The 21,471-nt window shown below is 36.4% G+C and overlaps 3 protein-coding genes across 10 annotated transcripts; 1 reads left to right on the forward strand and 2 right to left on the reverse strand.

Annotated features, from left to right (window-relative positions):
- Positions 1-2,425: 2,425 nt before the first annotated feature.
- LOC129574565 (glycoprotein endo-alpha-1,2-mannosidase) lies at positions 2,426-4,475 on the reverse strand. Its single transcript, XM_055456717.1, has 3 exons — positions 4,291-4,475; positions 3,309-4,204; positions 2,426-3,139 (listed from the first exon to the last, which is right to left on the reverse strand). The coding sequence occupies exons 2-3, from the start codon at positions 4,154-4,156 to the stop codon at positions 2,641-2,643; spliced, it is 1,347 nt and encodes a 448-aa protein (XP_055312692.1). The 5' UTR covers positions 4,157-4,204; positions 4,291-4,475; the 3' UTR covers positions 2,426-2,640.
- Positions 4,476-8,988: 4,513 nt separating this feature from the next.
- Positions 8,989-11,151, reverse strand: LOC129574566 (nucleoporin Nup37). The gene is made up of 3 exons (XM_055456719.1): positions 10,841-11,151; positions 10,094-10,659; positions 8,989-9,970 (listed from the first exon to the last, which is right to left on the reverse strand). Exons 1-3 carry the CDS (start codon positions 10,991-10,993, stop codon positions 9,709-9,711), a joined length of 981 nt encoding a protein of 326 aa, XP_055312694.1. The 5' UTR covers positions 10,994-11,151; the 3' UTR covers positions 8,989-9,708.
- Positions 11,152-11,571: 420 nt separating this feature from the next.
- LOC129574567 (exportin-5) lies at positions 11,572-20,220 on the forward strand. 8 transcript variants are annotated; one of them, XM_055456724.1, is made up of 11 exons: positions 11,593-11,998; positions 12,485-12,758; positions 13,790-14,095; positions 14,163-14,319; positions 14,513-15,460; positions 15,696-15,925; positions 16,053-17,368; positions 17,509-17,863; positions 18,049-18,217; positions 18,523-18,723; positions 18,999-20,220. In XM_055456724.1, the coding sequence occupies exons 3-11, from the start codon at positions 13,983-13,985 to the stop codon at positions 19,161-19,163; spliced, it is 3,654 nt and encodes a 1,217-aa protein (XP_055312699.1). In that variant the 5' UTR covers positions 11,593-11,998; positions 12,485-12,758; positions 13,790-13,982; the 3' UTR covers positions 19,164-20,220. The 8 variants fall into 8 exon arrangements, with proteins under 8 accessions (XP_055312701.1, XP_055312699.1, XP_055312696.1 ...); XM_055456720.1 differs by having other exon boundaries at positions 11,910-12,152; XM_055456726.1 differs by lacking the exon at positions 12,485-12,758 and having other exon boundaries at positions 11,572-11,998.
- The last annotated feature ends 1,251 nt before the right edge of the window (positions 20,221-21,471 follow it).

Here is a 21,471-nt window from a genome sequence, read left to right on the forward strand (position 1 = left end):
GTTCACACAACGAGACTGAGACTGATTTTTTTCAAACTGTGTAATTTATATGAAAAAGACACACACGGCGTATAGAACAAAAAAAGAGCACATAAATCTCATAAGCAACAACACTTGGATACGACGAGGATGAGGCATACAAAAACAAATATTCCTATTCATTGTACGCACTCGCGCGACAGTATCATTCCGAGTTAGTGCTGCTGCTGCTGCTGTCTTCAACGCTCGCGCATACAGAGCTGTCAGCTGGGCCGAAGCTGAAAGTGAACACTGTAATCATGCAAATCAAGACGATAACAATCAATTCTATGCGCCGGAATAATAAACAACTCTTAACCGGCCAATCGCAGCTGCTGATGCTGCTACTATCGACGCCGCCGCCGGTCGCGCTAAGATACACGCACAACATCGGTCAAACACGTACGATCCAAATATGTGACATCATTCGTTCAAGCTCCCTTTAAATGGCGACTACGTTAATCGACCACATCTCATAAGCTTTGTTCCAAAGTAATTGAATTTGTGGTTTCTATTCAATTCATTTGGGTCATGGGTTTGATAACCCGAAATTCAATGGGTTTCCATTTCAAAGACAACACTTTCCACTCTTGAACTACATTTTATTTGAGGGGAAAATGTACTTGATCTCTTTCAAAATGAAGTAGAATTGATCGTTTCTTGGTAAGTTTTACATTCCTTTCTCACTTGTAAGTGTCGAAAAAATTGAAAAATAAGAATGATAATCAAGTGAAAATCTGATCTAAAAATAAATTAAATGCAAAAAAAATGGTGCTCATTTGCCATTTAATGGACAACAATCGAATCAAAAAGACGACCGTTTGAACTTTTTGTCAATAGCGTAAAGATGTCAAGTTTCCTGGAAGTACATACGACGCATCACACATGGCCCAGAGTTTAGTTCAAGACAACAAACGTATCATCAACAAAGGTATGGACGATGATTTTTCGTTAATCGGTCAGTGGTCACGTTTCGTTTTACAATAAATCAGTTTGCATGCGTTGAGATCAGGAAATGAATACGCTGGTTGGTTGTTGTTTTTTTTTTTGGTCGAAAAAGATCGTAATCAAGCAACAAGTGCTTATCGCACGTGCGTTGACTATTTTTCCATAAATTTACACGAAAAAAAATGAACGAATTTGATTGTTGCGTTTACCATGTCAACAAACGCGTAGTTTACGTAAAAAATGCGATTTTTTTTCAACGCAAATCGTTTCTATCTGATCGTTTCGACTGACTCGGAATTCGCAAGAATCATTGTGTTTTAAATAATATTATTTCATTCAAAATATTGAAACAGAAAAAAAACTTAAGAATTTAATTATTTTTGTCTTGCAAAATGTTCCATTCAAATCAAGAGAGAGAGAGAGGGGGGGGGGGGTAAATAAAGCTATGCAATCAATGTGAATTCGATATTCAATTACGTTGAACCATTTTATTATATGGATTTCGATCTCAAGAACCTCATAAAGCCGATGAATTATGCGACTCGAGTCACAGCATGAAGCTCTTGTTCTTGCTCGATTCTTTGCCTCTCTAGTATAGTCGTAAAAATTGCGATGGTTGTTGTTGTTTTCGCGATTGTGTGAATTTTATGCGAAAAAATATACACTTTAAGTCACATTTTTATGATGCAAACAATAAACAATTTGTTGAGTTTGTATTCAATATAATCTCGCATCGGATGTAAGACCCATTCAAATAGTTCTTACATAAATTATTATCCTTCCCTTTTGTAGACATTAATTGCTTCAAGTTACTTTGTGAAGCTGGAAGCAATGAAATGCGAATTCTGCCGACTATTTACCACGCGTAAAGCAATGAACGACCAAAGAATTAGTGCGACAACAGAACGTCGTAGCAAATCGTTTACTTGGAAGAAGGAAATGACTTTAGACGAGAGAATCACATTTTTTTTCTAGTAGAAAGTTATTGACTCTGTTCACTTTTTACTTTTTTTCTCAAACAGAGAAATAGTTTAGTTGATGCTCTTAAGTAGAAACTAAAGAAAAAAAGAAGAAGCTTTAGTCCAGAACGTGGACATTTTTTTATTTTTATTTATTTTGAACTGATTGAAGTTGTTAGACTATTTCAACGTTTGAAAATTTATTTTCTTCGACCACAATCCTAAATTGGGCTTTAGTGATGCCAAAATAGAGCCGAATTGATGTCAAAGTTTCTTTTAAATTGATTGAAGAATAATTTGGGTCAATTTGAATTCAAGTTAAGTTTTAAAGAAGATGTTCCAGATCGTTCCATCAAATGAATTATTGAGCCTATCGCTTTGCCGACGATTCAAATGCCAAAAAACAGCCAGTTTTGATTTAAAAAAAAAGCCTCCATTGAAATTAAGAACACGATCCCGTATCCAAAGTCACCATGCAATCAAAAATAAAGCAATCATGATTTGATTCTACATATTCTATCATTTATTAATTTTCATGAAATAATTTGTTCGAAACGAATCAATAGCGTGAGCTAGAATAATATTATTTTTTTCCTAAAAAAAATTTGTTCCCTCTAAAAATGTAAAGAAAATGAGTAAAGATAGTATTCTAATATAAATAACAATAGTCAGATCACATTGAAAAAGAAAATTTCGTTGGATTTTGTTTTCTAATTCAGCAGACAGTGTTATTGAAGTAGCTGCTGCACAATTTTACATTGACTAAACGTTTCATGGCATCGGTTGGCCATGATTTAATGTATTCATTGATCCAGTATCGCGTTAAATCAATATATTTGGTCGGTGTGCCGGGACTATAATCTTTAAAGCCACTCCTGGGAATTGCTTCTTCAATCTGCGTACCACTCAACCAATCGTTATAGCTGGCGATGTTGATGAATTCCGCACCAATGGCGATTGCTGCTCGCCAAGCAACACCATAATATTGTCCATTGGTTCGATGTCGTCGGGTGCTGGCAAGTTTTGGCTGTTTGCTGTATTCATCATAGCCCGGGCCAACCGTTGGAATGAACAGCAACTTGAATTTATCGGCCGATTTTTTCAATTCTGACCAATACTTCCATGTGCTAGCATATGTAGCACCATTGCTCACCATTCGACTGTAAAACCCATTGAAGTTTGCCACTTTGATGACGGACACATCTTTCCGGGTGCTGAAACCATTTGAATTTGGAATTTGGAAATTAGACTTTTGATCACTTTTGGTATCAAGTTGGGTAGTATTTAATGATTTCAAATTGAATTTCAAATGAAAACCTGACTCCAAAATCAATTTGCAATAGAATAAAGAATTGAGATTTGAAAATTCCAAACCACTCTCACCTGATATGTCCGACAAAAACGGCATCATGCGATGAACTACGCAGCGAAATTACTCCACTTGGCGATATTAGACTCTTCCAATCATTTGGCGGCAAGCAATCGATGTTTTTCATATAAATCATCGGCATATACATATTTTTCGAGGTGACAAACACCTTGTAAAGGCTGCGATGTTCCCAAAATTCTTTGTAAAAGTAATGAATGTCATTAAAAATGGTGGAAGCGGTGCGATTTGGATAGTTATCAATTTCGATAGCGATTTGTATGCCAAAATTGTGTGCCTCATCAAACAAGTGCCATAGTAATTGTTCTTGAGTGAACGGTGACCAAGTGATAATCAGAACGTTTGCTCCGATCAATTGAATATTCTCAAAGTGATGGCGTAAGGTTAGGTTATCTGGTATATAAGTGCCGAGTTGTGGCCAAAACGATGTCGTCATATGGCTCCATTCGACGGGAAGTGAGTAAAAAATATGCACATTTGGAGCTGAGTGTTTTGGAAGCTTTTTTGTTGCATTGACAAGAATCATTGAATCATCGTTCTGCAAACGATTCGATGTGAGACGCTTGATTTTATTGCGTAACACATCCTCACTGTTGCCTTTCACATGATTCTTTCCATAGACTTTCAACGACTGATTGATTGCCGTCTTTTGATTGGCGCGCGTTTGAACATTTGATGACTTGGACCATGCACTGAACAGACCTCGATTGAAATTGTTCGTCATCGATTCCTTTTCACCATTTGGCAGCGAGTAAATCAAAAACACGGCCACCGTTGAAAATGCACCAAGTATCATGAACAACCGCAAGACTTTCACTCGCAGAACGCATTTTTCCAAATTCATTCTTAACACTTAACACGGGTTGGATGGATGGATTCGCGGGTATTAAATCTAAAATGAAAAATGTGTGAACTACATTTTTAGATTGCATAATTTTACGGAAATTCAACACATTTTTTCGGCTGGAATACACTTACAAAATATGAAACGGGCAATGGAAAGCCCTTTGCCACGGACGCTGCACATCCAAATCAAAATTGTCTTCGAATTTTCATGATATTTATCATGGTTGTTTGCTGCATTTTGATTGAATCAGCAAAATATTCCTTATTGTCCTAATTTGTTTATCTTTTTCTTTGACAATTCCCGTACTACGAATCCAGAACAGATTCTGCGCACATCTTATCTATTCGCAAATCGACGACATTGAGCACATCCATAACAGACATTCCGGCAGTGAATGCAAAACAACACACTGACAACGTCGACGACGGCGGCGGCGGCGGCTTACGTGGAAAACGGAAAATGAAATGGAAAGTGTTTTGATTTATATTCCGGCAATAAATGGGGGAAAGCTACGTGCATCAATGATCTAGGCGAATATAAAGAATTTTTACAGGAAATTGTCAACATAATTCATCATTATCCATATCGACACCAAATTGTGGAAAAATGTCTTCTTTTGGCTATGGAAAATAAAAACTAAGAGCCTTTGAAAGAAACTATATTTTTTGCTGCACGGCTGATGGAATCGATAGCAATGGGATTTTGTTTACAACAAAAGGAGACATATTTTGCTACAAGAGAAACTGATATTGCGGAAAAGTAGCAAACAACTTTGTTAGGAAATTCGTGGAGCTCCCATAGAAGATTCGTCAAAATGCTCATTTTTCTATTATGGAGCGACGGAGCTTTGTGAATTGCAACTGTTTGATGGATATTCGACCAGATGTTTTGAAACCTTATGAGGTTTTGAATCATTTTTTAATGCTTTGTTATGTATAGAAAACTTTGAAAATTGTGATGTACGTATGGCATTGTTTAGTTTTGGTATGTTGAGACTTAAAACCGTAGATTTGTAACCATAATCGATGAGCTCTTCTGGTTTTTACCTAGTAGAAAGATTGAACTTTTCTTTGGTACTAATTGAAATAGACATTTCTCGGAGTTTTGGTCATAAAAACATTCTTTTACCAAAATAATAGCTGTTTTAGAATAACGGTATACTCAATTCCTAGTAAAAAGAGGTCGAATTTTCGTATATTCTTTATTATGCGCATCTTCTTCGTTTATCTTTTCCAATATGCGAATGTTTACCTAATGTGGCCAGATCATTTTTTCGAAAATATAGAAGATCGAATGAAATTGAGACAAAAAATATAGGAGTATATAGGAGCCGTCATTTTTTTCATAGCAGAAATATAGGATAAATGAAAACTGACAAAAACGTTATATTTCCAATAATATATTAAATTCGTTTAATTTACTAAAATTAATTCCTTTATAATTGAATGTGTTCAAGTAAATAAGAACTTCACCTCTATTTGCGACAGAAAAATCTGATTTGCATAAAATGCAGAGCGTCGAGTTGATCGACGCACACGACTTGGAAAATGTATACAGTGTATTGAGTGCCATTTGTGAACATTATAACCAATATGGCGACTTACATGTATAGATGTGTTAGTTAATGTAGCAATATCGGCATTGCCATTGCGTTCAATTGACTACACGATTCATATTTTGTACCGGAATGCTTTATGACTATATATGGTACCATTTCGCAAGAATGGAATATGCGTCGAGCACCAAAAGTGCATTTCTGTTTTTGTTGCAGACTTCAATATTTGTCTGCATCCTCAATAATTTTTATTATTTTCGTCTCGTTTCTACTTTTCTTGTCTTTTTCATCTCCTAATTGCATTTGTAATTCCATACAGTATAACACCGACAAACATGCGTGCGCAGTTCAGCTACGTACCACGTTAGGCAATAAAACTGATGCATTTTCGTCATAAACTGACTTCCTTTTCTGGGTAATTCCCGAAGTACCCGACATTATGGTGCCACTTTGTGCTCAAAATGTGCACTCAAAACAATTAGCATATGCTAATCCCTTTTTCTTTCGTCTACCTTCCATACCATTCGGAACTTTAAGCCGAATTGGTGGTTCACATTCCTAATACCTTGTCAAGTGCAAACCCATCCCTTTTTACCTACTTATCTCATTTCATTGGTCAATATGCCTTCCCCACTATTTTGCAGAATATTGATAAGAAAAACAATTAGTTAAGCTAGGAAAAAAATGTGTCTCTAGAATTTGGTCTTCTGTAACTCACCAGCCAAGCAAGACATAGCTCTGCTTGTGCCTCATTTTATTAATTTAAAAATAAAATAAAAACACTTAGAAAAAAAAAGTGTTTCATTTCATAGAAGTAAGGAAAAACTCCCTATATTAAGAAGAAGAAGCAGTCACACTGCACCATTCGCATACGGACGAAAGTGTAGTACACTCTGACTTTTTGATAGACAATTAAATTAAATTAAAAGGATTTCATCTCATGTCAAAAACTCAACACGTTTTATAGGCTGAAACTCTGAAAAATTACCGACTGAATTGTTAACAACGAAGTAGAACAGATAAAATAAATTTTCGTTCAGTGTTTGATATTTCGATAGAAATCATGAAGCTGATTTTCATTGTGTTGGCTACATTGTATGTTATTACTGCACACAAGACGTAAGTAAATTTGGATTTCATTTTTTTCTCTGTACAATAATAAAATGCTTTTTCCTCTCAAAAACAGCTCGGAAGAAGGCGTAGTATCGACAAATACAAAAACAACTACATCAAGCAGTGAAAGTTATCCTGACTTTAGAATTGATCACCGTATTCCTGGCTGGAAGGCTAGTGGTCGCGTTTCTTATTCGGCTTGTTCGTCTGGAGACTTTGTGATCGAGTTTGGCCAATATTGGACCGAATACCGTGGAATTTGTTTGCTTACTCAAATTACCGCTGTAATGATTAGAGGCAATGAGTCAATCCGTGCACGGAGCTATTTTTCCTCTGGTACGAGCTATAGTCAATTCGAAATTGTTGAGGAAAGACCAAACGATACAAGCAGTTTTTGTGTTCGTCGTGTTGGCACAAATTGCTCATAAAAATTCTCCCTCTTCAAAGATATTTCGTTTGAGTTCATTATTGCCGAATATTATTTCCTTAGCCCTCATTCATTTTCTTATTTTTCAATTTGAACTTGTTTTGATGATTGAATTGTCTCAATCTTTTTAATATTTTCTTATACAATTTTTTAATAAAGTGTGGTGATCAACAAAGGTGCACGTGTTGTTATTTTGTTAATTTCATTGACGTACGAAACATGTCTATGGTATCAATATTAAAAACGTTGGTATTTTTGATCCGAAATTGCAGTTTCTAATGTTCTAAAACCTAGGGGGTAGACACGGTATCTAATTTCTTCTAATTTTTACTAATATGCTATTCGTGTCTACCCCTTAGTCTAAAACGCTATAAATATTCATTGATTTGGTCAAAATGGTCGAGATCGGTGATTTCAAAGGGTCAAAAAAAGAATAGAATCGTTCATATCATTTAGCGCAGCAAACTATTCGCTGTCGGTCGTTCAAAAAACAATATGCCTTATATATTGCGGTTGAACTGTTGAGAATATTCGTTGGACGTGTTTCGATGCATTGTGAAAAGTGGATCTTGAAAAAGTTGTACGCAAAAGCGGTACATCAAAAACATTTTTTCGGGGTTTTTAAGCGATGATTATAACAACACTTGTCCCGCATTTTCGTACAACTTTTTTGAAGTTCCACATTTAACTAAGCATCGAAACACGTTCAGAGAATATTCCTAGGGGTTTCACGCAACTTAACATTCATCTAAAATTTCAATATTTCTCTCTTTTCTCTCAGATTCTCTAGGATTCACCAAAATCTCTATTATTTCAAAATATTTCAACATTCACCTTGAAAATTATGTTCTGGAAGTGAGTTTTGGTGGATCAGACTGGGTTTGACAATCGAATTAAAGTAGTTATTAAATGACTGTCGCTATTATTTAAAATTCAATTATGCGTAGGTTGTAATTTATAACCATTGTTGTGTGATTGTTTAATGGAGTAAATCGATTTCAAAAATGAAAGCAAAAAAATAAGCGTTATTCATCTACTAATAACGATCGGGAATCTTTTATATCGTTTCCAGCAGGTGGTTTGATGACAGTTAAGACTCATTTTTGCTGTATCGACAAGATTTGTTTCGATCGGTATTCGACAAGTGTAATCCTAATAAAGAATGACACCGAATGGAAAATTTCAATCAGAATTCTTTCAATGGAAAAATTATCAAAATATTCGTTTCAGAATCAGAAATTTCTCATTTAAACTAGTCTTACCAAGATGTCTTTTCGCAAAATGAAATGCTGATTCAGCGGCTTGTAATGGCGTCTAATGCGAGATGTTCGTCGTCTGTGCAAAATGCACAAACAAGGTGATCACCAAATTAGTCTCAATTGTTTTTGTAGTTATTTCGACTATTCCGTGCTCTTATTTTGAATAAATGCGGAAAATTTGTATTTTTTCGAAAATCGGCTAAAAAATTGTGGGACTGACTGGAATGCCGTATGACGCAATAATCGTGCTGATAGCGGCTTGCAACCAAAAATTCAACCATCGCTAATGTATGAACCGGCCAATTTGACAGTTAGTTTTGATCTCAACCACAATTGGCCACATTGAATCGGTTGACATTGAGACAACCACGCTTTTGGCACAAACCGTATGACATTTCAATATTGCACATTGCATCGGCATATCTGAATGCTGCTGTGTAAATCTTGATGAAATGCGGAATAAAAGGATTGAAAATGTAAACAACTTTTTTTATTGCAATTATTTGCACATCTTTATCTCTTTTTGCATACAAATCGATGATGCGACACGTGCTCTTTGAAGACAATGGTCTGTGTTTGATTTTGTTTGTTTGCATCTATTATAGTGCTAATTGAATAGACAAAACGCGGGAAAGACAAATATGATTGATGGCTTCTGTTTTGTATTGATGCTCACATTTAATCACAAATGTGTGAATAATTATCCAAACTTTACTTCCTATTCGTGTATCCATTGCGTTTGTGGCTATTTTACAGCTTTTGGAAACAGTTTAATTGAGGCTAGTTTATTCAATTATAGCTGTTGATTAGGTGATGACGCATCGATCATGAAAGAAAACGATAGATTTCCAAATGACACATCGCTTAATTAGTATAAAATCTGTGAGAATAATAATTCCTTGATTTGAATAACGTATTTCACGCGGAGAAACATCTTTTCACAGAAAGATATGAATTTCTCAACTAAAATTACCGACTTTTGAATTTGATTAATCATTGATGGATTTCTTAAATTTTCTCCATTTATTTATGCTTTAATTTGTATTTCAAAGTTTTGTTTTAAACAATAACAGCTTTACAGCCTTCCGAGACATACGGTAAATTCAAATGAATGCTAGACAATTTACTGAAATAACTAGTTTAAATAGGAAGTGGACTTAAGTTACAATTATTACGAATCACACACACTATCGAATTATTTAACGAAGACTTTCCAAAACGACAGTTTACTATCATCAGCGCAACAAATGTATGGCAAACGTGAGTGCCAGCCCAATCCACCGTAGAGTTTGAGCGATGCCACCAACAGTGGAAGTTCGGTTTTTTCCGATTTCAAATGTGTTACGACAAGCGACACGTTTGGCCGACCAATGCTGGCAACCACCTGTTGTGTATTTGGTGAATATTTGATTGCCAAACCACCATCTTCATGGAGTGTCTTTGTTTCCATCGCACGACTGAAAATGATAACAAAATGATGAAATTAGGAAATTTCAATTGGAAACAAAATGATTGACACCGATTTGAGATAAAATCATTTGAATAATTTTCAACATTTGGTTCAACTAAACACAACTTACTATGGGCATCTCAGATCAAAAACGCTTGCTTCGCCAGCTGCCAATGCAGTGACCAAAAATGGATTGCGTAAACACCAATCGGCGCCCATCAACGGTGATTTATTCGTTTCGATCGAATGGACAATTTGGCGGCTTTCAATGTTATAAATATGAATTGTGCCCCGTTTTTCGGCCACAAGCACTTTTTCCGGACTTTCTGGATGCCAACGAACCACAACGCCCGGTGATTTTAATCGAAAGACAATCTCACTCTTGTAGTCATCGTGTTGACTGCGAATTTGACATGAATGATCGTCACTGACGCTGGCCAAAAATCGACCCGACGATTCCCATGCAACGTCATTTACGTAGCTGGTGTGGCGGTTAACTTCTTGAACGGTGTCACTGTCATCTAAGTTCGATCGAAAGATTCTAACCACAAAATCAGCGCCGGCCGTACAGAATTTCACCAATTTTGGCAGCATGGATAGTGATGTGTCTGGTGCCAGGGCAATTGCATGGCTTCGTGTGTCTTGGTCAAGCTCACGCAAACGCTCCCATGTGAACTCTTCGTTGGCATTGTCTTCCTAGAATGGGGTGTGAAGCAAAAAGAAATATTCGGTTAGGAAGATACTCTTGGTTCTAAAGTTGATGCTTTTAATTCTGAAGCTGATGACTAAAGAGACTTTTATCGCTTAGAATTCCATTGAATAAAAAAAAATCTCTTTTGTTCTTCGCATCATTATGAAGCACCAATTTAATACATACAGGAAATTGAAACAAGCCCATCACAATTTTGGTTTGAAGTGCGGCCACAAACAAATTCGACGACGATTCGTACGATGAAATTTCAAAGCAATAAATTTGCTTGTTCAATGGAATCACAAATGTTGGCGGCGTAAGTGCAGTGGACATTTTCATTGCGTTATAAATTTATGCTTTGAACGAAACAAATTGGAATGGAAACAATGGTTAAATCGAATGCAACATTAAGAGATCACAGTGACAGCGGAAAAAGAAATGTATTGAACATTTAAAATCTGAAACTGATGGATTGTTAGCGGCAAATGTTATGACAGTCGTATGATTTCATGTGTGTGTATGTGTGTTTAAACAGAGCAATGTACTGGACGCATCCATTCGGAAAGTGGAGACAGTCGGTATTAAATTCGAAAATGTGGCAAGAAAATGATTCATGAACTTGCAATAAATCATCAAAAGACAATTTTTAATTGGGTTCAAATGAATTGAATCGATCAAATTGGCAATGAAATTGATTTGCGATCCAATTAAAAATTTCTGTTTCACATCATTGCACGCATGGGAGTGTTCTGTCAAAATGGCAATACAAGCAAAAAAAGGTAGTTGCCGGTTTGTATATTTCACATTGCGAGGCAAACCTAACCAATAAAATGATGCTGTATGTGGTTGTGTTGTTGTTATTGAGTAATTTTCCTTCCGTTCGTTTTGACACATCGAATATCAACAGCGAAACACCGAAAGAAAGAGAGAGAGAGTGAGAGCGCGCGCTGCGTGCCGACGACGACGACGACGACGACGACGACGACGACAACAGTGGAGACGCTTTCAATATAGAGCGTGTATATTGTGGGTCCCTTTGTTCGAAATCAGAGAGGAAAAAAAGAGCAGGCAACAGCATTGAGAGAGCTGTTTGCATTGAAACAGCATTGTCTTCTCTCGCACGCTACATACAAAATGACACACAACCACATGCATGCGGCACAATCCGATCATAAGTGTGGTAGCGCGCACATCTGAAGAAATACACGACGATAGACACACAACAAGAGACACACACAGTCTGAGAGAACGACAGACAGACAGACAGAGAGAGAGAGAGAATAAGACAAGAATACAAAAAACACCGACAACAGGCCAAATTCACGAGAAATTGAAAAAAAAAATGTGAGCGCGCTCACACACAACAGTATGTGTGTGAAGTGAACAAAAATATGGCACATCAAAACGTTGCCTCTAGATTCCAAAGCGATAATTTATAATATTTAAAAAGACAAAAAAATACCGAAAATTAAATATCAAACATTAACTCGTTTCCACTGTAAATCACTCCCCATCACCATAATACAAACCAATCAATTGGCAATGATTAGAATGTTTGATTAGTGAGAAGAAAAAAAAAACATAATAGAAAAAAAGCATTTCGTTTTCTTCGTTTATTTTTGTTGTTGTTATTTGAACAATTTGATATGTACAAAGAGAGTAGTCAGCAAATTTAATCACAAGAAAAAGAAAATGTTCTAATCGTTTTTATTAACATAAGGTTTTCCCTTTTGAATTGCTACCGAAAACGAAATAAATAAACAAACGATTAAATATTTTCTTCAATATTCCCATTTTGTATTGGACAATTCAAAAATTTGTTCGAAACAGTAATAGTGTTTGTGTGCAAGAATGTGCTCTTGCCCAAGCCGTTTTCGTTGAGAAAACCGCAACAACGACGACACGCTTGAAAATGACATTATGCGATACGCGATCCCATTGGCAAAGTCTTTAACATTGCAATAAAACAAGAAATAGAATCGAAAACATAGAGAAAATTGCGAGTTTCCAACGTGTGGAATCGACCGTCAGTGGATCATATTTTTACTTAGCATTTAGTAGAGTAGAGTTTTTTTTTAATGAATTCCTCCGAATCGAAAACCAGGTAAATGAATTGAATTTGTTGATGCAATTTTGTGTTTTTTTTCTGTTTTGCCTATCTATTGTGACTGTGTATATACGTTTGTTGGCTCTTGAAAGCATGATGCAATTACAACTTCAATTGAGCAGTGGTATTTTGATTCATCGCATCCGATTGCAATTTTGTTGCGTTATGATTGCATCATTTTTGACATAAGTTCCGAAAAATGCCGCGAAAATCCCATTGCATTGACAATTTGGTATGGGTTCTGACAAGAGTGATGTTGATGATCTTCAGGTAAATGCACCTCTTGTCGTCTTTGATTCGACAGTGATTGTTCCAACTGAAATTGAATTCCCGTTGAATGAAGCATCTTCGTCGACGACTCATTCCCAGACATTTCAGTTACATTCAAAGACTTCGGTTATAGAGTTTGGATTGATTTACTTTGACTTCGCCGACAATATGGCATTTATACCGCAGCAGCATTTTCAATGTGTCAATAGTGAAGTAAAATTCAACGAGCTAATCTAATGATGACCACATGTTTGTGTTTGAAGTGGATAATTTAGTGCAATACACACGGTGCACCATTCAATAAAACATCTCATGACCACGGGAAAATCCAATCGGATCGCAAAACAACAAAAAACCACCTCTTAACAAATGGTATCACTTAACCTCACTTATGGATGCATTTTGCAAACGCTCAGTGGCAATAAACAAATCGGTGATTTCATCCAAGTGCCCCAGTGAAACAAAACAAATGAAAGCACAAAATTTGCGAATAATTTCGATGAAAGTTCCAAATAGGCGTGTGAATTGATAAGATTAAGAATTAAAAGGCGTTTTCTTTCGGAGAAATGAGAAACAAGTAGAGAGAATTCGGAGAAAAGAACGAAAATAAATTCAGAAGAGATTAAAAAGAATTTCAGAAGAAAAAATGCAGAGACAATATGAAGAAGAAAATTGCACAGAATTAAAATTAATAGAGAAAGAAGAAAAAGAAGTGTCACATTGAACCTAACCGATTGTTGCTCTTTTTTATTTCACAGAATCTAGCAGAAGTAACCGAATCAAGCGTAGCCGTAATCAAATTTCATGAGGAAAAGAAGAAAGAAATAAGACACAAAGTGCGAATAATCAATTGATTAGTCAGAGTAACTGAGTGTTTGTGTGTGCGACAGGGAGAGAGAGAGAGAGAGTGTGTGAGTGAGTGAGAAGATTTCCCGAAGAGTTGTAATCACAATGGAAAACGATGTAATTCGATTGGCTGGCGAGCTGTCCGTTGCGGTTGAGGTGATCATGGATCCAAATGTATCACAACAAGCCCGGATGGATGCCTACATTGCCTGTGAAAAGTAAGTGAAGCCACACTTTTGTGTCGGTGTGAATGAATTCATAAGATTTTTTTCTTCCATTGAACAGATTCAAAGATATGTCACCATTCTGTGCACAAGCCGGCCTTTACTTGGCCAGCGGTCCATTTAGCGCAAATATTCGGCATTTCGGATTGCAACTGATGGAACACACCGTTAAATTCAAATGGAATTGCATTTCACAGGAGGAGAAAATCTTCATCAAGGTAAAATTTTTGGATAATCTTGTTGAATTTTCAACAAAGAAGTTTCAGACGTTGATTAATCTAGAATTAAAAATTATACCCGGTTTATTTAAAAATTAAAACCAATCAGTAGGCGATGACGAGAATGAACCATAAAATCGTCAATTGTAACCAAATTCTAATTCCAACCATTTCATTTCTCCTATTCCCGCAGGAAAATTCAATGAAACTGTTGAGTTTGGGTGTTGGTCCGGCAGAAGATTCATCAATATCTCACATAAAAGATGCATTATCGCGTATCATTGTTGAAATGATAAAGCGAGAATGGCCTCAGCAATGGACCACCCTATTGGCTGAACTATCCGATGCTTGTACAAAGGGTGAACCACAAACCGAATTAGTTCTGTTGATATTTTTGCGTTTGGTTGAAGATGTTGCCCTACTACAGACCATCGAATCGAATCAACGACGCAAAGACATTTACCAGGCACTCACCGTCAATATGACTGAAATTTTTAATTTTTTCCGACGTTTAATCGAATTGCATGTAAACGCCTTCCGGAGCACCACTTCGATGGGCGATCAAAAGGCTCGTGCTCACAGTCGTGTCGTACAAGTTGTCCTATTGACATTGACTGGTTTCGTTGAATGGGTATCAATTGTTCATGTAATGGCCGAAGACGGTCGTTTGTTACACATTTTATGCATTTTATTGAATGATGTTGCATTCCAAATTCCGGCTGCCGAGTGTCTGGCAATCATTGTGAATCGAAAGGGTCAGCTGAAGGAACGACGACCGTTAGCACTTCTATTCACCAAAGATGCAATCGAATACATTTATCGGGCGGCCAGCACAACGACCGGCATACCATCGGATCATTATTATGCATTTTTGAAGAAATTGGTGGCCGTTGTGTCCGGCCTCACATCACAATTGGTCACACTGTGGGGAAAAGAAGAGACACCGGTCATTCAGCCGGCACAGTTATCTACATTTTTGGAAATTGTGTACACACTTGCACGACATCCAAGCCTCACAATTAGTCATGGTGCCACACTCATATGGAACGTTCTACTGAAACACGATCAAATTTCCAAAGATCCCATTTTCGTTGATTACATACCGAAAATCATCGAAGTTGTTGGACCAAAAGTACTGAAGGTGAGGTGTAGTTTCGTTTTTTTTTTTTTGGTAGTATTTTCATTTTGTTTGACCTTTTTTGTGTGACTTTTGGAATTTTTTCTTTCATTTCTAATGATTTTTTTGAAAATTGTCTACTTTCTTTCGTTTTTGAAGAGAGACAATCGTTTTTGAGGATTTTTTCATTTTCAGTGTATTTGAATAACAACCCTTATTAGATAAATTTCATTCAAATGCCAAATTTTCCCCATTTCAGGTTCAATATCCAACAGCACGAACATTGCAAATATCAGATTCACCTCAATCATTTGCGTGCATCGATTACGATAGTGAGGAGGAATTTGCCATGTTTTTCTACCGTTGCCGAACCGATATTCTGGAAGTATTCCGTCAATCAACGTTGATCGCACCATTGGTTACCTTCGCATACTGTGAGCATTGGATTCGATTGCGATTACAAAAGGCGGCCAACGAACGGAACACGACGTAGGTTTTAGATTATAATCCACCAAAATCTCATAGACTTTTTTATATTGATTTTTATTTCGCATCGATTTCTATAGCTTTGATTTCAATTTTTAACGTGTGTCCTATTCCGATCATTCAATTTCAGATGCAGTGTACAAGATCCGGCTTACCTAGAATGGGAAGCAATTTCCGTGGTATTGGACAGTGTATTGAGTCGAATTCTAATGGTGAATGAACGACCATCCGTTCAATCTGGATTACTCATACTCGAAGAGTGTTTGCGAATCGATTCACGTGATCCGTTGATTCTGTCAATCGTTCTAACGTGCATTTCATCGTTGTTCGTCTTTCTGAGTATGTCATCTTGCCAAATAACCGCTGGCAATTGTATTGCCATGAGTGGTGTATCACTGTTGCCACGTGTTTTAGAGAAAATTTTCGCTTGTGTCATATTCCAAGAGCCAAGTCAACCGATAGCCACCAAAAATTTGCGCCGTCATTCGGGTTCGTTGCTTGTAAAACTTAGCATCAAATATCCGTTGCTATTGTTGCCAGTATTTGATCAGATCAATTCGACGATCAAGAATTTAGTGGCACAACAGACGGGTTCATTGAGTAAAATGGAGCAAAATCTGTTGCAAGAGGCTCTGTTAGTCATTTCCAATCATTTTGGTGACTATGAGCGTCAAACGGCGTATGTGAGCGAGATAATTGTGCAAAGCAACACACTCTGGTCATCAACGTCGACGGCTCTCGATTCGGCCCGTGAATTTATGCGCTTTGTTGGCATTGACAAGCCGCCCATGGCCGATGCACAACTCGATCCAAATTGGCCAAATCGAACGAATTTGATGCATGCACTGAACACAGTGCTCGGTGTGGTCAAGCGTTGTTCATGGCCTGACGATCCGGATCGTGCATCACGCGGCGGTTTTGTTGTTGGTTTCACCGAATCAGGCAATCCAATTTATCGAAATCCAGCCACACCACATGTTGTTCCAATTCTTCCGAAAATTCTGTGCTTGGCACGTATTTTTAACGATTTATACAGTGCGGATGTGTCATGCCATTTGGCCGATGGATTCAAACAGATCAACAGTATGCTGGAACAAGAGAAGAAAAATTTAATGGGATTGCCACCAGTGTTAGTTGATCCAATGGATCCGAATCAAACAAAGGAACTACCAACTGTATCAAAGCTTCAAACCTATATGCAAACACTGTTCGATAATTGTTATCACTTATTGGGTTCGGCTGGACCATCGTTGGGCAGAGATCTATACGAATTACCTGGCATTGGTACGGCATTGGTTAACAGTGTCTTTGCCAGTTTGCTGAACGTACCCGATCATCGTCTTCGAACGATCATTCGCGTTTTCCTCAAACCATTCATCTACTCATGTCCACCTGCCCTCTATGATTCCGTCATTATGGATGTTCTGAAACATGTTCTACCATTGAGTGAGTAAAATGAGCCGTTTTTGTACGAATTTATTATGTTTTTAATCAGTCTGATCAACAGAATGACTTTGATGACAAACATACGGGATGATTAAGACTTTTAAATCGGGTTTTTTCAACAAAACTTCGTTTTTTTGCAGTGCTAAATCGCTTGACGGCACGCTGGCAATACATCACATCCCTATATGAATCCGGCGAACTCGGCGAAGATGTCAATGACACACAGGAAGTGGTCGAAGATATGCTCAACCGAACACTGACCCGCGAATATTTGGATGTCCTTAAGGTAGCTCTGGTTGGTGCCACAATCACACCGCAAAGCATTGAACGTGACAATTCGTCCGGTGCACTAGACATGGACCAGGACGACCATTCGATGGATATACCAACACAAAACACTCGCGCAACACTCGCCACCGAGGTGATTAGCGATTTGGGAGCGAAACTTTTACGCAATCCAGGCACATGTGATTCAATTTGCTTTACAATTTTAAGGTGAGACAATAGTCATTTGTTGATTCAATAATGAAAAATTTCAACAATTGTTGAGGCTCAATTGAGACACTTTTTCGATTGTTGACGATTTTTCGTTAGGAATTTTCCATTAATCTTTTCCTATTTTCCATTGAAAGTGTTCTTCGTTTGAAACTAATGAAATTTCTCAATTCTTCTGATTTCAGTGCGGTATCATGGAGTGACACATCGTGTAATTTCAAGGCCGTTCTACTAACGGGACCGATAGTGAGATTCTTGGCGACAGAGGATCTTCTGACGTCCTCACTGGCGACACACGTTCTATTGGCTGTTCTACAGGGATTGCAAATTCACGGACAACACGAAGCGAATCAGGTAAATTGAACGAAGAAAAAGACATTCGGACACATTTTCTTTTGAAGTCTCTTTTAATATTTGGTAAACTCAATTCATTTTTGATTCACTGAATAATATCAAATGTTACCGCATCCGATATGCTCGGATATATCCGTGCCTTACGAAATGCTGAGATGCTCAGCAATCTTAAAACACATGTTTGATTTAATTAAACGCACGAAACACTCTCCAATCTCGAAAACTTAAAATGCCTTTGTCGACCAGTTTTTTTTTTTCGTTTTTTGAAAAATAATGCTATGACTAACGCAATTGTCCCATTTTAGGCAACATTGATAACGCTGGGTGTTCAAGTTTACGAGATTATGCGGCCGAAATTCCCTCACATTGTCGAAATAATGCAGCAAATACCAAACACAAACGTGGCCGATATCCAGAAACTGGACGAGAAAGTCTTGGTGGGCGCACAAAGCAAGGGCAAAATCGATAAATACAAAAAGGATCTATTTAAAAAGATTACGGCACAGGTGAGTATTTAGCTACGTTTTGGGTCATTTGCTTGATTTCGTATAAGAAAATTTGCTGTAGGAAATTTAATTTGGGAAAAAATTGGCTTTTCTTCAACACAAATTTTCACGTTTTCTGACCTTTTTGTCCATTTTTCAATTTTTGATGATTTTTCTCTTCAAAAATTTGTTTAATTCTCGATAAATTTTGAATTTTTCTCTTGAATGAAAACCTAAAAAGAATGTTATTTACACAAAACTCATAATTTCCATTTCCAACTATTTGTATCTTCCAGTTAATCGGCAAGAACATCGGTCAGTTGTTCCGTAAAGAGGCTATCTTCGCCAATCTGCGACCAATGACAAACCCATCGGCCAATTCAGCAACCTACACTAGCCTTTTAGATAGCAATAATCAGGAAACGAATATCGTGTCCCAATTATTTTCAACGAATAGTTAGTGAATCGAATATTTAGCAAAAAAAAAGCAAATATACAAATGAATGAAAACGAGAAAAAACAACCAATTTAGCGCTTCTGAATGGAATGGTAAAATCGCCGCTCCTCTAAAACGGAAAAAAAAAACAGAAGAAAAAGCAAAAAACCATTTTGGCAACTCATCTGATTATAAATCGATTTTAATTTTGTTAAGTTTTGCTTCTTTTCAACTTAATCAATGTTTTTTCCTTGTTTTCTTATTTACTCATGATGATTTGTTTTCTTGTTGCCAATCATGCGAATTCGATAATTATTTTTTTTCGCCTAATTTATTTCGTGTTTTTTTTTTATTTAACTTTAACAATTCCGAGAGCTCTAAGCCAATTTGTCACACAAAATCCAACCGAATTATGTAAATCCATTTCATTCAGGATCTGGATTTAAAATATTTGAACGAAATTTTGGCGGCATTAAAAAGTATAAATTCATTGTTTTTTCTGTTTTAAGAATTTACATTCGAAATCCGACAAAGTCGGACAGAGGATTACACACACAAAGTGTTTGCCCGAAACAAATTACATATTTTTGTTGCATTTGGCGCCATCGTCAACCATCGAGAGGCATTAAATGAAATGGATAGCTCCGGCTCAAATACTTTGTAACATTCTTTAAGCGAAAGACAACACATAAATTATTACAATCGAAAGAAAAAAAGAAACAGCAGATACAAAGAATTTTGATAAAATCTTATCTTCCGCCAAATTGCATTCAACACACATTCAGATGATGCGCAGTTAAACTTTTTTTCATATTTTTTTCTAAACACACACACACACAAATGATTTTTCTAGAAATATTAAAGGAAAATATCTGTTATATTACTGTAAAATATTCAAATGAATAGAAGAAGAAGAGGAGATGAAAATCATAAGATAAATCGAAAACAAATTTCTAATTCTAAATAAACTAATCGATTGATGTAGTTTTAATTGCAAACTTGAAAACATATTTAAATAAACAGAAAAATTTATAGCTATTTTGTAATGAAATAAACAATCAACATGGAACAGCTAATTTAAATTACACGTTGCTTACATTTATTCAATTTCATTTTTTTTGGTTGCAATGAATTGAAAATATGTTATTGTATTAGAATCAGATACTGTTTCATAGACAGCTGCTGTTTGACGGCATTTAAAATGATGCATTTCTTAACATTTCGCCGCCAATCGAGTGTCATCTTATGAAAAATGAATGTTTTGGGTAAGTACTTTGTTTATATTGTGAGGAAATTCTACAATCACCAAATGCGGCATGATGTACACAACTTCCATATGCATAACTTTTTGCAGTCAAATTTTGTGTTGTGAAATTATTCACTACGAATTTTATTAAATTGTTCATTTTTTCATGGTCGCAATGTAAGTTTTCATCTTTGTCAAATATATATTGACAGCTGAAAGAAAAAGGACATAAACAGCAAATGCAACAGCTGATGATCGTTACATTTGGCCATCCAAAACATACACGGTTGCTTTTGGTATTTGAATTCAAATCAACCATGATATGCGCTCTATTCAAAGTAATTACAATCATAGCTAATCAACACGGTATATGAATACTGTTCATTGAACACATGACAGAAAAGGTCGAATACTTTCTCTATCGTACAAAATCTCCTGGAATTTTTTTTCATTGGAAGATGGAGACCTCTAGCAGCAATCATAAAACACACTGAACTGCCAAAAAGGATATAAACATTGGAATGAGAAATTGGGAGTGCTGTAAACAAAGAAAAAACACATGGCAGCTGCTTTTAGTTATGAATCCTCAACGGAATTTACGTTTTGTTTTAACTATTTTGTATAAGATCAGAATGGAACATATTTTCAAATATATTGCTAGCTTAGGGATGATTTTACAAAGCATAACAGATCAATTTATTAATAATTGAGAATGGTTTTTGTATATTCAGTGGTCTTGGAGGGATTTCCATTATTTATTTTGATATTTACCGGGTAAAGTGTTGAGAAAACCAATATTTGGCTTTCCATAAATCAAATTCAATTCTTTTTTTTCCGTAGGCGATGCTGAGATTTACAAAATCGGCCCGAAGTTCAGTTGTGATTATTTGTTTTTTTTTTAGTTAGAATTGCCTCAGGTATTACATATAAACTGCATCAAAAGTTAATTGCATGGCTTTTACAAAGTCTGTGAAATTTTGTTTGTTTTTCTTTCGGTGCAGGTTTTATCTTAACACTTGTTGAATATCTAAACATCAGGTTAAAAGAACGATGGTCCAAGACGTGTTATTATGTTGGAACATTTTTG

The sequence above is a fragment of the Sitodiplosis mosellana genome, unplaced genomic scaffold (genome assembly GCF_009176505.1).
Source record: "Sitodiplosis mosellana isolate CC-2019 unplaced genomic scaffold, AAFC_SMos_1.0 Smas_scaffold_6165, whole genome shotgun sequence".
NCBI lineage: Eukaryota > Metazoa > Arthropoda > Insecta > Diptera > Cecidomyiidae > Sitodiplosis > Sitodiplosis mosellana.

Excerpts from the sequence above, each read along its gene's own strand:
- LOC129574565 (XM_055456717.1), bottom strand. The coding sequence starts at position 4,156 with ATGAATTTGGAAAAATGCGTTCTGCGAGTGAAAGTCTTGCGGTTGTTC. Across the intron at positions 3,140-3,308 it reads GTTTTTGTCGGACATATCAG|CACCCGGAAAGATGTGTCCG; the intron begins GTGAGAGTGGTT and ends AAATGGTTTCAG.
- LOC129574566 (XM_055456719.1), bottom strand. The coding sequence starts at position 10,993 with ATGAAAATGTCCACTGCACTTACGCCGCCAACATTTGTGATTCCATTG. Across the intron at positions 10,660-10,840 it reads TGGGCTTGTTTCAATTTCCT|GAAGACAATGCCAACGAAGA; the intron begins GTATGTATTAAA and ends ACCCCATTCTAG. Across the intron at positions 9,971-10,093 it reads TTTGATCTGAGATGCCCATA|TCGTGCGATGGAAACAAAGA; the intron begins GTAAGTTGTGTT and ends TATCATTTTCAG.
- LOC129574567 (XM_055456726.1), top strand. The coding sequence starts at position 13,983 with ATGGAAAACGATGTAATTCGATTGGCTGGCGAGCTGTCCGTTGCGGTT. Across the intron at positions 14,320-14,512 it reads AGGAGAAAATCTTCATCAAG|GAAAATTCAATGAAACTGTT; the intron begins GTAAAATTTTTG and ends CTATTCCCGCAG. Across the intron at positions 15,926-16,052 it reads GCCAACGAACGGAACACGAC|ATGCAGTGTACAAGATCCGG; the intron begins GTAGGTTTTAGA and ends ATTCAATTTCAG.